Source organism: Chelonoidis abingdonii, chromosome 4 (assembly GCF_003597395.2).
Source record: "Chelonoidis abingdonii isolate Lonesome George chromosome 4, CheloAbing_2.0, whole genome shotgun sequence".
NCBI lineage: Eukaryota > Metazoa > Chordata > Testudines > Testudinidae > Chelonoidis > Chelonoidis abingdonii.
In genome coordinates, this window is record NC_133772.1 from 4,122,088 (window position 1) to 4,139,047 (window position 16,960).

A 16,960-nucleotide genomic window follows, 5' to 3' on the forward strand; every position below is an offset into this window, starting at 1 on the left:
ACAGGGCAGTGCTGGCTTAGCTGAGGTATCTGCAAGAGGAAGTTGCCCATCTGCAGTCCCTGACACCTCTGTCCAAGGAAGCAGAGCTCGTGTATGTTTTGTAAACATACAATTACATCAAGGGCAGGTCTGTACGGAAAAGATGTGCCGACAAAGCTACAATGGTTAGGCTTGTGGTTCTTTACAACATAACTGTGCCAGCAAATGCCCTGGTGTTAGATGCGCTTAGACTGCCAAAAAGTGCTGTTGCTGGTAGTTTATTTTGCTTAGGGAACTAGGTTAAGTTATTCTGGTGAAAGAGCTTTTGTGCTGTTCTAAGCTGCATCTACACTAGGAAGGTTTTGCTGCTTTAACTATGCCAGTGTAGTTAAAGCAGTTTAATCTTCAGGTGTGCACCAAGCCTAAGGAAACATGACTCCATATCACTGATTTCTGTTTCACTTGGAAAATTGACCTGCAAGGCCTTGAAAATCTGCTTCCAGTCAGGTAAAGGGGGCAGGACCCTTACACTCTGTTCCCTGCATGTCCCCCAAGTGAGAAGGGCCATGTCTTCACCAAATGTTGGATACTATGTTCTTCCCCTCCTGAGTATGCTGGACCCTCAGTTGCACATTATTCCCTCCTGATACTGAGTGTTTTGGCCCTGTTTTTGCCTCTCCTTTCCTCTCAGCCCGTGTTCCACACTCCGTTCTGAGTGTGGGCCCTGTCTGCTGAATGCGATTGACAGCAGTAGAGGTGTTCAAGGGGAAGCTGCTGGATTCGAACTGTCTCTCTGAGAGACCTCACCCCCAAAACAAGATGGGGGAAGCAGAAAACGACTCGTCCCTTCTCCTGCCAGCCACACTCCATGCATGGTGCACGACAGCCTGAGCCTGCAATGAGCATTGTGCCCTCAATTACTGGGGTGCAGCAGGAGGGAAAATTGAGGCAAAATTAACTCCATAAACTATCTTGAATCTGAATTCCAAGACTTCCAGTTTCATTTGCACTCCTCCCCTGGCACACATGCTGTGTAAGGGTTTGGGCCAAGTGTCAGCTGGGAGGGGGAAGATGCTGAATGTCGTCTGTGAGTTCAGGTGGATACATTTCTTCTAATGCTGTGTGATTTCCTGGAATAAATAAAAAAAGGCTCAGAGCCAGGCCCTCTCGAAAAGCATTTTACTTTCAGTTTCTAATTGACTATTTATATAGCATAAGTCCAACACAGCCCAGTGGGAGTTTATCAGGAGCTGTGTTTGCTGTTGATTCTGCTAGAGAGCAGGAGGTAAGTGGCATCCTTTCTTACAAAAAGCTGGGAAATTTCTTAGAACAAAAATCTCTGGCATAGTCCTGGAGATCCTTTCTCAAGAAAACTGCCTTGAGGTTCCGTGGCGTAAAACTGAATCAAGACAACTAAAAAAATCAGAGTAAGAGCAAAGTAAGGAGCTCAGAATCTGAACAATATCAATTCATTTTCATACTGTGTCAGAGTTGCTAACTCCTGCCTTTCCTATTTACCTCCCAGTGTCCAAACTGTTAGAGAAACATCCTGGTAATGACTAGAATAGCCACCCTGGGAGTGAGGTGTAAGCTTCTAGACCACTGTCCTTTATGGGAAATCTATGCAGTGTTACAGGAATACCGAATAACTGGACTTAATTAACTGCGTTTATACAGACCACTTTGTGCTAACAGTAAATACCATGTCTTCTCAGGGTAATGAATTTGTATCTGTTGCATTCACATATTGTCAGGAGTGTTTTAAATGTCTGGCAGCTTGAGCACTATGGTGAGGTTTTGTAGATTTATGCAGTATATTATTATGTGAGTGAAATACTTGTTTTAATTTTACGGTGACACAAAGACACGGGTTACTGTGTACTGAAAAGACCCACAGGCTGTCTTTGTACTTCACTCCAATAGGCAGATGGAAACTGTAGTGACACAGTATTTTCCTATTTTTATGTCTGTCTTGATTGTTTAAACAATACTATAATTATTCCTGAACTCAGCTGGTGTGTGTATGTGTATGTGTATGTATGTATGTATATGTGTGAATTGCTGGGGAGGCCACAATCATTTTTAATTTCAACGTTTATTTCATTACCTAGACTAGAAAGATTTGATTTCAGACCCTGCGCGCGTGCGCGCTCTCTCTCTCTCTCTCTCTCTCTCTCTCTCTCTCTCTCTCACGTATATAATCACTGTCACAGTGTCTTGAGTCGCTCATAGCTGAGTGCCAATCTCAGGTCAGAGTGCCAGAAAACAGGGCAGACTCCCCAAACACATGGCATATTCCAGGGCCACCCAGGGGGGGAGGCAAGTGGGACAATTTGCCCCAGGCTCCACAGGGGCGCCCAAGAGAACGGCCGAGTCTCCTGCTCCAGCCAGGCTCCTATGTGGCAGAAGCAAAAGTGCATCATGATGCAGCTCAAAGCTGTGCTGCCTGCTGTGCCTGGGGAGCACCTGGCTGTACTCGGGGAGCAGGGAAGGGTGGGCTGCCGAGTAGGCAGCCAGTGCCCTGGCTCCCACCGTGCAGAGAGCCAGGAGCCCGAGCAGGCCAGGTGGCTCCCACCAGTTTCCAATCTGCCAGGTTCTGCAGGAGGAGATAGTTTTCAAACTTTGGGCCGTGTCCCCCACAGTTTGAAAATCTCTGTGCTAAATGGAAGGCAGAAATCAGGAGGGGACGCATGAGACCCCACGTGCCCCCCTATGCGCTGCCTCCAGGGATTGCAAATATGCTTCCTCTCCCAGGGTGCTAAAACGCTAAGATATGGCTCTGACATTAAGTACTTAGGGATTAGATTTTCCATAAAGCTGGGCAGGTCCTATGAGTTAGTGTTTGGCTTTGTGGTGCAGACTCTGAACTGGGGAAGGAAGGGATGATGGGATCTTACCTAAGGACCCAAGAACAGCATGAAAATCTTCATGGGCCTGAGCTGGCTTTTATCTGGTTTTCTTTCCAGGATCTTTAAATATGGAGAATCAAGACTCCCTTGAAATCTCAGAAGATGGACCTGAGAATCAAGAAGATCCAATATCTTCTGAGAAAGCAAATGCTGCAGGTACTGCCCTCTTTAGTCTCATATCTGTATCATGGTTTCTCTTATCCTCCCTGTGTTACACAGTCATGCCCTTGCTGAGCTGGTGGAGAACATCTTCTCTGAAGGCAAAGCCTTCCTAAACCTATCACTTTCTGCCACCATAGACACATTTGTTTAAGTGATAAAATTTTAAACTTTTATCCAGTAAACTCACAGAAGTTGGGCAAGTCCTGTGAAATCCCACATTGTTCATCACCGTTCCTCTCCCTACTGTTAGACTTTTCACTAAAACCTCAAGTGCTTTGTCCAGACTGATTTTCAATGTCCCAACTACAGCAGGGCTAATAATCTGTAATTAAATACTGATTCAGTGAATTTTGTTTCTTTTCTGTGTGCCCATTCTCCATGAACAGATAGTTTTTCCTGAATTTATTTATTTATTTTAAATGATTTTCTGAACATTTTTGAAAGATCACCTACAAGATGCATATTTCCATATCACAGTCCACCTGGCACACGGGATATTCCTCCATTTTACATTAGGCAATCAACATTTCCAGTACAAGTATCAGGGGGTAGCCGTCTTAGTATGTATCCACAAAAACAATGAGGAGTCCGGTGGCACCTTAAAGACTAACAGATTTATTTGGGCATAAGCTTTTGTGGGTAAAAAGCCCACTTCTTCAGATGCATGGAGTGAAAGCTAGATTCAGGTATAAATATACAAGGTAACTCCCTTCTTTTCCTGTGCCAGTATATTTATATTCCCAGTGTTCCCTAATCCTTCCTCATTCCAGGTGGGGGCAAAGAGAAACTGGCATGTGACTGCTGAGAGAGTGTCTGAAGAGAATATTTGACTAAGTAACAATAATGTATTTGCTTTTATTTTTTTTTAAACTAGATTTCATAATTCAGGAGCAGGAAGAGGACACTAAGCGAAACTTAGAGGAACAGGAGACAGAACCTACCACAGGTATTTCCTCCTCTTAACGCTTTCTTCCACACCTGTAGGTAACTGGCCAAAATCTCACATCATTTACACCATGAAAATTAAGAGTAACTTCATAAACATGTCTCTATTACAAGACTGAGTGGTGGTAGGGCCCCGTACTGAATTGTTGGAGAACCTGGCTCATGGGAAATGTTCAGACTTCTGCCACCCCTAAATGGGAAGACAAGGTGTGCCCAGGATAGGGAGAGGTGGACGTAGTCTCTGAGAAGGAAGGGGAAGTGCACTGGTCCTGGCTACCCACAGACCAGACACTCCATAGGGGAGGGATGAAGGAATTGGGTGATAAAAGATGTGACCTAGATTGACGAGAAGAGTTAGGGGAAGATCCTAATGCCTTTCCTCACAGGAGGTAGTACCATTCTCCTCAAATGGTCCCACTGATTTCAATGAAAGTGTGAGCAGAGAAGAACTACTCAACATGAACAAGGTGGCAAAATCTGGCTACTGGTGATTGGCATGGACTGGTACAAAAAGAAAAGCTGAGAAGAGGAAATAAAGGGCTAGATTGTGACCTGGCCAGAACAGCTGAGGTACTGTGGGGTTCTGGTAATTTGCTGGAGGCGGAAGCCAGCCATAAATTACTGCCTCCCACCAGAATGAGAGCAAAGCAGGAAGCCTTGTAGGCTGTAAGCCTTGTCTAAACTTGGGGCATGTCTACATAGAAACTTAAGTCAACCTATGTTAGGTCAATTTACAACTACCTCAGTAATTACTTTCATGGGAACTTCCACCAGCTTAAAAGAGGCAGCATAGGGGGTAGCTTCCCGCTGTGTGGCTAGCTGCTTCCTGGGCTTTTGGCCTCCTTTTTCCTGCTGCTGGAAGCCTGGCTTTCCCCTGCTCTCAGCTCCTTGCTCCCTGCCACCTGTTCCCCTGGGCTCCTGCCAACGGGGAGCTCTGCACCTGGAGTTCGGGTGACTTTTTTGTATAGCCATGCATCTTATGACCATACTCTACAGGAGTGATATTGTCAGACATTCTAAGATTCTAAATGTCAAGTGATAGGACTCTGGGGTGACTTTAAACATTTCAATACAGTTTCTTTAAAGCTTTTATACACTGAAGACTCACCAGCCTCCGTTTCCTTAAATGCTTCTCTGGCTTCTCCAGTTAATTTGGTTAAAAGACTAGGCATCCACTTATCCTCTGGAATCTTGTGGTTATCACACAGTCTTCCAAAGGTGGATACAAATTCCTCGGTACAATCAGTCTCCTAATAAACCGGGCAGGCTTTTCCCATTCTCTGTTGAGAGGAGATGGTCCACCAGGCTGTGACAGATTTGTTTGCTTTTCCAGGACTTGGCCCTGCAGTACGTGAGCTTCTTTCTCAGCTTCCAGCTGCTGCATACGCTTCGGTGGGCTGTATCGGCTGTTTCCTCACCTTCCTTCTCGGCCTTTAGTTGTCCCATGTGTCTGAGGTTGGCCTTCGCCTATGCTTTCTTGCCATCCATCTTCTTTTTTATTTGGAGTTCAGCCATCTTAATTGCATACTCATCTTGTTGCTTGGCTGCCAGCGTTTACATCCAGATTACCTCTGCTGCAGAGGCATCTGTTTTTTGGTCACATTCCATGAGCAAGTTTTTCATCTCCTGATCTGGGGCAACCTTCTTAACATTTATCCCTCTTATCTTTACATAGACGTTTAAGTCCTATTGTGTTCGGACCCTCATGTAATTGTGTCTGACTCATTATATCTAATCATTAACCTTTAAATCTCTCAGTATCACATTTAAATGTTAAATTGGGTTGGGTTCTGATCTCAAAGCCCAACTGACCTGTGGCACATGAAACCTGCCGACTAAGCCAATTGTCACACTACCTGGAGTGGCTCACAGGTCAGCATGCCAAACTCAGGTCAGACTGTCATAAATCAGGACAGACATTCTAGACTGTTAATATCATTAGATTTCACCAAACCAGTAATAAAAGTGTACTCCTGGATCAGTATATTAGTTTTACCACGGAGTCACAGACAATCCCTTTTAGGCTCTCTACCCTCCTTTTTACCACCCAGACAAGCTGAACTTTATGACAAAAGGTTATTAAAACCAAATTCACCACATATTAGGTTACAGCCCCAAAGGGCCAGTCACTTACTTCAGGTCAAAATATACTTCAGGATCTTCCCAAAAACAACCTTTAAAAAATTAACTATAGGTTTATTAGCTAAGAAAGAAGAAATGAGAATTATTTCAAGGTGAAAGCAGATAAACTATGTTACAGGCGAATCAGAGTTGTTGACCAAATGATGCAGAGGTATAATGTCTGCTAGCTTTCCCTAAGTTCCCCCAGGGCTTTGGGGTCTTCTGTCCAATCATGTAAGGTTCTCCCTGTCAGAACCCAAGCAGTCCAAAGATGCAGGATTATTCCCACTATATGTCTGTTATAACTGAAACCAGTTTGACCAGTGTTCTCCTCACGGCAAGGGTCCATAGACTTCCTTTTTGGCACATACAACAACCCACTCTTTGAAGTCAACAATCTACTTTCTATGCAAACATAAGTAATCCAATTAGACTGATTTACATAATGCAATTGCCAGCCATTCATTACAATAGGAATGGATAAGTGGAAACATTATAGGTATCATTCATCAATATTCACGAATTTTACAGATTGAATGGATTCTCATCTCTATACTAACATACATTATTGTTCTACATAAGGATAGTACATAAGGATTGTTCTACATAAGAATAGTAATCACAGGTAAACTTAATGTCAGTATAATTACTGGGGGACGTGCCATGTAAACGCAGGGTGATAACATCACCCTTTGTTCCGTTCTAGCGAGTGGAACCATTAATATGAGCAACCAACAGGTTCATAGCTAAGTAGGTAAGGTAGCATTAGTATTTCCTTTTGACCTAGGGTTATTTACTACAGGACAAGCACTATAGCAAATAAACAACAAGATATTACCGGGGTGCTGGAACAGTTTGTACAGTGGGGGTGCGGAGAGACATTGAACCAAACTGTAAACCCTGTATACGATGGAAACCATTTCAAGACAAGGGGTGCTGCAGCACCTATGGAAGTAGCCAAGCTTAACAGTACAGTTACATCTTATAAGCAGATTGGTTTGAACTCATTACAATGCCTCCAGACATTCCTCTAAGGTTCATACACAGGTAAATTGCCTATTGCTTTCACCTGAGCTGGTTTGCCAACATCACAATTGCCCTCTGCTCATTTAAATTATAGTGACATTTAATCTCAATCTGTTATACCAAGTTTTCTTAAATTGTTAGGTAGAGGTGTGTTAATGTCAGTCTAAGCAGATGTTGGGTGTGTGTTGTTTATAATTGGTATTTTTGAATTACACAGATTCTCAGGTTTGTTCCAGGAGGCTACCAAGGCACACCATTGAGTGTGTACGGGGCTCCACCAATTTTAATTTCCTTCACAAATAAAAGGACTGCAGAAGAGGGGTGGATAAAGGGTGAAGAAATTCTGGCCTCTGTGGCCTTGTCTTTGAACGAGTGCCAGTTAGGCTTATTATTATTTTCCTGTACAGTAGGAAACCTCTTCTCCAGATGTGCATTTACCACAGATTCCCATCTCACCGAGTTTCACCAACAGCCCATTGTGCCAGACTCCATTAAATGGTGCAGAGTGTAAAAAAGGAATCCCATTAATGATTGTGGTGGCTTTTGCTGGAAGCCACCAATAAAGCAAAAGCCACTAATAAGAGGCTGCCAGAAGGCCAGGAGCAAGTCTGTCATTGAGTGCAAAGGCCTGTAAGTCTTCTTTGTGAAGACATCACAGAAGCCGTGACGGTACCATTCTTTCCCTTATATAGCAAAGGTGACTGGCTAAAGACAGAGGCCAATAGCTGCCTGGAAAAAAGAGGGATCCTTGCCAGTCTTCAGAGGAACAATAAGTGCTGATTTCCACCGCTTAGGTACCTTTCTTTTTATCCTTGAGCAACTTCTGATGTCCAACAACCTGGCTCTAGCCTTCTTCCAAAAGTGCTTTATCATATGGCCATAGATGTGGTGCGGCCCAGAGGATTTGCTTGGTTCAAGCTTCTCTATTGTATTTTCTAGCTCATGTACAAGAGAGATCTTTCTGAAGCCGTGGTACTCACATCTGTATGTATGTTTTTGAATTAGCTTTGTCTTTTCTTCTGAATACTCCATCGTGCATGTTTTTGCAGCGGTTCTGAAGGCTTAGAAATGGACACCGTGTAGAGTTAAGCACAGGAGTTTATTACGCACAGCGCTGGTGGAGTGTTATTTTGCTTTTTAGGTTTAGAGACGCTGCAGAACAATTGATTACAATAGATTATATAGGATGCTTATTGAGTGGAGAGAAGTGATGGGGATGGGTTTTTTAAAGCTTTTGGATAGATTTTAGCAGCAAGACAAGATAAGCACAATAAGCCAATAGTTTGGAAGATAACATAATGGCTTTGCCTATGGTTTAAATTAATACATTGCTAACACACAGGTAATTATCCTCATCATCATATATGAGCGTGCTCATCTTGGCATAATGTTTGAATAGCATATGTACAGGCTTTGTCATCTAATGCCGCTACATCTTTACTTTTCGGGATATTGGTGTTATTTTAAATTGCAAGCCTTTGTCTGTTTGTTCTCAATTTGCTTCAGTATCATCCATAGATCTTTTCTTCTGCGAGGATCCAATCTTATTAAAGTAAACTGCTTCTCTACTAAAGCGACTATTTACGGAGCTGCAGAAATCGCAGCTTAACATTCTAGCCATGTGCACACAGACTGACCTGCTGGTGCCTCCTCCATATTCTTCCCTCATGCAACATGTGCTCCTACCTCTAAATTCTATGCTGGTTGCTGCAATTTCTAGTCATCATTCAACCTTGGTGACAATAGTGGTCCTGTCTCCTGGGTAGAATGTACTGCTGGTCTGGGCCAGGAAGCATGACTGCTGACTATATATATTCATCCTCACTTTCTGCCTTAATGTGATGTACAGAGAAGAGAAGTGGGGGCAAGGAAACCATCAGACAGAGCAGTAAACGGGGGAGGTGGGGAGAAGGAAGAATTTCCTCATTGCCTGAAGGACTGCATATGAGTGGAGCTGAATGAATGTTTTCTTTTCTGGTTTGGTGGCTGTAAAAAAAAATTAAGAAATAAAATTTGGTTTGCATTAAACTAAATCTAAATATTTTTTTTTGAAATTTTTGGTGACTCAAAAAAATTAATTTGGGGCCTGTTCCACAGCAGGATTTCAGACTTGGCTTTCCCACATCTACTGGGCTACATGCTATGGGAGGACTGGGGAGAGGGAACAGCAGCACCGCCTCCTCCTTATCTCTGGCCATTTTATGAATAGCTGAAACTACTCATGTCAATTTGCAATAGTTTAGGCCAACCACATTTCTCGTTGAATACACGACTTGTCTGAAAGAATTTCCCCAGCTCCACTTATGTGAGACATTTCAGTTCGGAGGTCTGAATGTGTGACAGTTCGGACAAATCTGTGACAGTTGCACCAGATGAATGGTGCTTGGGTACTGCAGCTACACAACTCCTCTAAGTGGCTGTCACTTACAAGGAATGTGCAGGCCTCCATGATTTTTGTTCTGTAAGTTACATTACAGCCCTAATGCCAAAATAACAATTCTATCCGAGAGCTTCTTTAGTTTAACAAACTGTTCATGTTGTATCCCCTTTCTGCAGGGAGACAAAAAGCCCTTCAGTACATTGAGTCAAAGCTAAAAATGCAGAAATACAGAAGCAGGAAACTAAAGCTGAGAGATGTCCTGGAAATCACCCCAGAAAGTGTAAAGAACTGGACTCCCCAGACAACAGAAGATTTACCGTGGCATTTCCTGAGGAAGCTCATGGCTCTGAATGGGACGGCCAGAAGCACAAAGCTTGAGCACGGGGCACTTGGTGATCAAACTCTAATTATGGACAAAGAGGAGCTGGGTATTCATGAACATTTTTTTTTTTCTCAGTGACACAGACACTAGTGATTCTCTGAACCCCCTTGATGTTCTCTGTGCCATGCTGCTTTGTTCAGACAGTTTCCTGCAGCAGGAGATCCTGTCCAAAATGTCCATGTGCCAGTTTGCCCTCCCTCTGCTGCTACCCGCCCTCGACACCCCCAAGTGCACCCTGATGCTGTGGGCCATGAGGGACATTGTGAGGAAGTGGAGGCCGCACTCCCTGGCACAGAGCAGAGGGTTCAGAGAGGAGAGCCTGGTGCTCACAGCAATGCCAACCATTTCCTTTGTGCGGATGGGTAGCTGCAGCTTCTCCAAGTCCAAACTCCTCAATGACATTCTCAGCCCCTCCCAGCAGCACCACGATTTCTTTATCCATCAGGACATGGAGTCTGGGAATGTCCCTCGGGAAATCACAGATGGGCTGGTCGAGATTTCCTGGTATTTCCCTGGGGGGAGGGAGAATTCAGATCTTTTCCCAGAACCCGTTGCGGTTACAAACCTGCGCGGAGACATTGAGTCACATTGGCTGCAGTTCAGCTTTGTAACAGAGATCTCCTCCGCAGTGTTCATAGTTACTGAGCGCATCAGTGAGAGACAATGCACATTGTTATCAACTCTGCAGGGATCAGACACTAAATACTACTTCATCTTTAATAATGAGGCTGCGACATCCAAGGAAACACTGAGATTCCTGAAAAAGTTGGTCCCGGCGCTGAAACTGAACAACTCCCATGTGCTGCAGAAAGGACGTGCCATAAATCAGGCAGCATATGTAAAAGCTGTACAGTCTGCAATAGCAGCCGTAATGAGATCTTCTCCCAAGACATTGAGTATAGAAGCCATGGCTGAGACAGCGCGTCAATTAGGCATCCAGGTAGATGAGGATAATGAGAAATGCCAGAGTGCCAGTGAATGTGCAAAGGAAATCACTGTACACATAAAAGATGTGGCAGAGTACAAGAGGGAAAAGCTGAGACTCCAGGGGGAGACATGGAAAAACTTGGCTGAAGTGGAAAAAGAGCTGTGCCAAATGAGAAAGCAAGGAAACGTCCCTCTTGAGAAATACAAGTCTCAACTGAAAGAGAAATTAATAGAGTTACGTGTCCAGCAGCATAAACATGACCTGACTGATGGTTTGACTACATTTATTACTGGACTAGGCCTACTGCCTCCCGAGGAGAAACATTACTTCCTGAAATGGATGAAATTTGACCTGGATCACATTGCTCGGGAGAATCTTTCTAAACTACGGGATCAATATAAAGAGAAATGCAAAAACTCAAAAGATGACCCCAAAATGTTTGCAGAGTTAGACAAATTAATCTCTGCCAGTTCCTTAGGAGTAGAGCATTTCATGCGTGAGTTGGGGCAGTTCTACGAGGCTGAACACACAATGGTGAAGAAAGGTAAAATGGCAGAAAGACAATTCATCCATCTCCCAGGCATAGCAGCTGACCTGATGCTGGAAGGGTTTCCCATGGAGCTGATCGATGGAGATGTGTCCAACATCCCACTGCAGTGGGTAACAGATGTTCTGACCCAGCTTCATGCCAAGCTGGGGGGAAGGTCCAGAATGCTGGTTCTAACGGTGCTGGGAGTGCAGAGCACTGGGAAATCCACCCTCCTCAACACCATGTTCGGCCTGCAGTTTGCAGTGAGCAGTGGCCGATGTACGCGAGGAGCCTTCATGTTACTCATTAAAGTGTCAAAGAACTTTCAGCTGGAGCTGGGCTGTGATTTCATCCTGGTGATAGACACAGAAGGCTTGAAAGCCCCTGAGCTGGCCAAGCTGGAAGATAGTTATGAACACGACAATGAGCTGGCCACACTGGTGGTTGGACTGAGTGACATAACCATTGTTAACATGGCCATGGAGAACGCCACCGAAATGAAGGATATTCTGCAAATTGTGGTCCATGCATTTCTCAGAATGGAGGAAATAGGGCAAAAAGCCAACTGCCAGTTTGTGCATCAGAATGTCAGTGATGTGTCTGCGCATGAACAAAACATGAGGGACAGGAAACACCTCCTGGAGCAACTGAATGAAATGACCAAAGCTGCAGCAAACATGGAAAAGAGAGGCAGGGAGATGACATTTGCTGATATTATGGATTATGATCTGGAAAAACACAATTGGTACATTCCTGCTCTGTGGCATGGAGTCCCTCCCATGGCTCCAGTGAATGTGAGATACAGTGAAAAAGTTTATGAATTGAGGAAATATTTGTTTGAATTTCTGAAAGACTGTTCACAAAATAGATCCCCCAAGGACATTCCCCAATTTCTTGAATGGATGAGGAGCTTGTGGAATGCTGTAAAACATGAGAACTTCATTTTCAGCTTTAGAAACAGCCTCGTTGCTGAAGCCTATAACCAGCTCTCTGTGAATTACACAGAGTGGGAATGGGGTTTCCGCAAGATAATGCACCTCTGGGTATCTGAAAAGGAAACTTTCATCCAAAATCAGCCACCAGATAGACTAGATGCCAATATTTTAACTAAATTAAAGAACGAGGCACAGGTAAAACTGAGGCAAGAAGCAGAGAAGATTTTGGATAATTTAAAACACTATTTTGAAAGTGGAGCAGCAAATCTGCACCTGATAGAAAAGTACAAAGAAGATTTTAGGAAAAGTGCAAATGGTCTGAGGAATGAACTAGAGAGTTATTCATTCAGCAAGTTAGAAGAAGCGATTGAAATTAGAAAAGGTCAACATAAAACAGATGCTATCCTGTCAGTGTACAAGAGAAAAATTGAAGAGAAAGTTGACAGGCTTCTGAACCATTGCAGGAAAAGCAAATGCAAACTAAATAATGATGAACAGGAGCGAGAATTTGAAACCATGTGGACAGAAACATTGAGAGAATTATCACTCATTCCTCTACTGAAACGCAACATAGATGAAGAAATGGAGTTCCATCTGAGAAAAGACTTAGAGAATAAGGGGAGTGCTGTATGGCAGATATTACAGGATGCCAAAAGCTTACCTACTTATACAACACAAAATTTCAAAATGAAAAAGGAATACTTAGACTTAAAGGTGTTCAAAGGTATGAAAATATCAATATCAGGTGTGAAAGAATACTTTACACAGGAATGCTGGCATAAAACAGAGGCTCTTGCTACATCCTTAATAGATGAGTGCAATAGTTACACTGAAAAAAGGGTAAATGGCAAAGCAGATTATGATGAAACTTATTGCAGAGAGTTGTTGCGGATGATTAATGAGCAGCTTCAGCAGGTGAATGTTCAAAACCTTCACATCAGCACTTGCTTTGAAGTTGATCTGAAGCTTCACATTTTGGGGGATGCAGCTCGTGCATTTCAGAAGATGCATGAAGAATTCATTAAAGAAAATGATCCTCTGCAGCGTCTGATTAAACTGAAACCTCAGTATCTCTCCACATTCAAAGCTCTTTACTTAGAGAAGGATGAGTGTCAAGACAGGGCCTGGAATTTCTGTGATCAGTGTCTCAAACCTGCTCTGGTGGACTATGTGAACAAGAGACTTGGGACAGAAATCGTGGATGACTTTCTCAGAAGTGAACAGTCTATTGAGTACAGCACCCGGAGCTTTTTCCAATTCTTTGTTCTGAAGAAGCTTTTGGAAGAAAATGAATTTAACAGTTATTTGCAATACACAAAAAATTACGTACATTTTATCAAAACCCAGATACGGAAACACGTGTTAAAACGCTACAGAGAGCAGGCAAGTCTGGGAGATTTGGAGAAAAGAATTTTATCCCCAATAATTAATGAACTCAGTGATATTCTGACAAACTCCAAAGATTTGAAGACTAAGACAGTCGCTTCATTTTTAGACAACTTTTGTGAAAAGCTGCAGCAGGATCTAGTCATTCCCAAGGAAAGCTTAGAAGTGATACTGTTTAAAAACACAGCAAGTGCAGACCAATTTTCAGCTTTTATAGAACAATTTATTCCTGATCTAGAAAAACAAGTTTTATCCACTTTTGAAAACCTGGAAATTGAGTCAAAACTCTCAAAACTTGCAGTGAAGCCCCAGGATGCAATCTTCAAGCAAATGTTTGGCTGTGGGAAGCAGTGTCCATTTTGTAGAGTCCCTTGTGACGCAGGAGCCCCTGTTCATGAGGAGCATTTTGCCAAAGTGCATCGACCTGAAGGATTGGGGAAATACCGGTGGAATGAAACAAGGAGACTTGTCTCTGATATATGCTCCTCTTCTGTGGCTTCCAATAAGACATTTAGATGTGCAGAGACAAAAGGGGAGTTTTATCCTTATAAAGATTATCGGAAATATTTTCCAGACTGGAAAATCCAGCCAGATCCCAGCATCACGGCTTCTGATTACTGGAAGTTTGTTTTCAAGGAGTTCAATCACCAGTTTGCTAAGGAGTTTGATGCTCTCCCTGCCGATCTCCCTGACGACTGGTATAAAATAACCAAAGAGCAGGCACTGGAGAGCCTAAAGGAAGCATATGCATTGAAGTAAAAAACAGGCTGAGAAACTCTGAGCAGAAAGTTACAGAAGTTAATTTGCTTTAAATGTGGCATGTGAAAAAATCCCATATCCTCTAAATGTGGAATGTCGTTTCTCTTTTAATATCAGACACAGGTTGCAGCTTCCAAACAGATAAAGAAACAATGGTTTTTTCACATTTCACATCACATAGAATTTATGGAAAATTAAAGATGAGGGAAAGACCCATATGTGGAGTTTCTGCATCTTTGTCTAAAGGACCAAATCCCAAATTTGTCCTCACCACTGCATTTTGCTGGTGCAGTGGTACCATGTGGTGACCTGCCAACCTCCAAAGAGCCCCCTGAATACCAACCATCCACTTCTGCTACTTAAAGCATCAATAACCTGCACTTTTGCAGCTAATCTAACACCAAGCAGCCTGGCCCTGATGCTCACCTTCCCTGGGGAAACACATGGGAGGGAAAAAGTACTTCAGAGACACCAATGAGGGAGGTTTGCAGCGTAAAGTAATGGGGAAGGGAAGGATGCAGGCAGCAAACCCAACAGGTCCTGAGGATTCAAAGGGAATCCTTACAAGCCCATCCCATCCCTGATAAAAGACACGTTTAAGTGCGCGTTGTTAAAAAAAAAAAAAAATCAATATATAGGTGTGCCCACAAGTTGTGTAGTGCACCCCCCACTTTTCTGTCTAGCCCACCTCAGTCCCACGACAGGGAAGAGGCTGCCCCTGTGGCTCTGTACTGAGCTGTTCTGGCTACTGATGAGAGAATTTTTCTCCATTTACGCTAGGGGGATGGGCGAGGCAGGGGAGTGGTGGATGCTGCCCTGTCCAAGAGAGTAAAAAAAAAAAAGCCTAGAAATGTCATTCTTTGGCCAGGCATGCTACGCCCTTACACTCAGCTTGGTATCATTTCTCTGTTTGTGTCTCTCTCTGTAATGGGATAATTTTTCGAAGCCTCATCTGATCAATTCCAAAATTTCAGGCAGTGCCCTGGACACCAATGGCCAGAACTCTTGATTTTAGGTGAAATCAGTAAACCAAAAAGGGGAAAATGGGGGACACGTGAAGTTCTTGGCATCCATGTAGCACAGGCACATCTTCAAGCACCTCTGCAGTTGTCTGTTGATCAAACAACTCGCTGATGGTTGGATTAATGCCTCCAGCATAACAACACCCCCAGCTCAGCTCTGCCCATCCTCCCAGTGGAGTTTAAGATGTCAGCCACCTGAATGACTGATCTCCTGGGAAAAACAATATGGAAGAGGGAATGGGGATGTATAGATGGGGGAATAGGGGCATGCACACAGCCCATGGCATGGGGGGAGAATGTGGGACCCTGGTGTGAAGCACTCACATAACTCTTGGTGGCAGATGGGACTCTGGCAAACCAGCTCAGGCCAGAGCCATGGGCCCATTCACTTGTGTGTGAATATCGAAGGAGTTAAATGTATTAGTTTATACTCTGGCCACTTCACTTGTGTGTCAATAGAGATCAAATAGTATTGTTTTCGCCTAACTATATCCTGTTGTTTACTGTTACATTTACATTATGCATGCCTGGTAATTAAACAGACCTAGATCAAAGTGTGTGTTAATCTAAGAGTGTATTCAGATGTTAGAACTTAATCAAACTAATGGACTGTTACTTGCATTGTTTTCATTTATCTATTCTTATTATAATATAAAGGCAGATAGTTATATTATGTCTAAGCTTGTAATTAAATAACTCATTGAATGCAAATGAAGAGTGCTAAATTCAAAGCAATTGGCCATTGTGTGCGTAAGAACACTGCTCTGATTGTTATGTGGAGAAGAAGCTATAAGTACTGATTTAAAGGAAGATCCTTTAACTCTGGACTGTTTGGATTCTAACAGGGCGGAATAACTAAACGAGAAGACGGAGATCCCCAGAGTTATTCTGGGTAGCCCTGAACTGGCAGATCACTACATCTCTGCTAACCTTTTGGGTTTACAAACTTTGACTCACCTGTTAATGTATTTTACCTGCTTTAACCTCTCAATAACATTCATTTCTTTTCTCAGCTAATAAACCTATAGTGAGTTAACTATAGCTTTGGCTTCCAATCTTGTTCTTGGTATAGGATCTAGAGTACCAGTCGATGAGGGGGAAGTGACTGATGTTTTGGGACTGGGAGCAACCTGCTGTGGGGTTATTTTTGGTTTATATGACTATTATCACTAAGTCCAGTTTGTCTGCATGATAAGATGGGCTGGAGAGCTTAGGTGGATTGTCTGTGATTCCCCGGTAAGACTGGAACAGTGATCCAGGAGTTCACATGTGTTACTGGTTGGTGAAATCTAATTACAGACCACACCACCTGCTTGGGGAGGCTGTCCTGTTTTCTGACAGTCTGACCTGAGATCCGCACTCTCAGTTGGGAGCCATTCCAGACAGCATGAAATTGGGGGAACCTGGTATGGGGGCAAGGGGACACCCAGAACACCCAGCGTGGGGGAGAAGATGGAAATGGGGGGAGACAGAGCTCCTGGCCTGAGAGAGAAGGGG

At 43.4% G+C, this 16,960-nt stretch overlaps 2 protein-coding genes across 2 annotated transcripts in view; one reads left to right on the top strand and one right to left on the bottom strand.

Annotated features, from left to right (window-relative positions):
- LOC116815086 (uncharacterized) overlaps positions 1 to 16,960 on the bottom strand; it is a 669,588-nt gene that overhangs the window by 412,626 nt on the left and 240,002 nt on the right. The window lies entirely within an intron of this gene.
- Positions 1,214 to 15,022, top strand: LOC116815081 (up-regulator of cell proliferation-like). The gene is made up of 4 exons (XM_032763118.2): positions 1,214 to 1,264; positions 2,946 to 3,044; positions 3,925 to 3,996; positions 9,699 to 15,022. Exon 4 carries the CDS (start codon positions 9,957 to 9,959, stop codon positions 14,439 to 14,441), a length of 4,485 nt encoding a protein of 1,494 aa, XP_032619009.2. The 5' UTR covers positions 1,214 to 1,264; positions 2,946 to 3,044; positions 3,925 to 3,996; positions 9,699 to 9,956; the 3' UTR covers positions 14,442 to 15,022.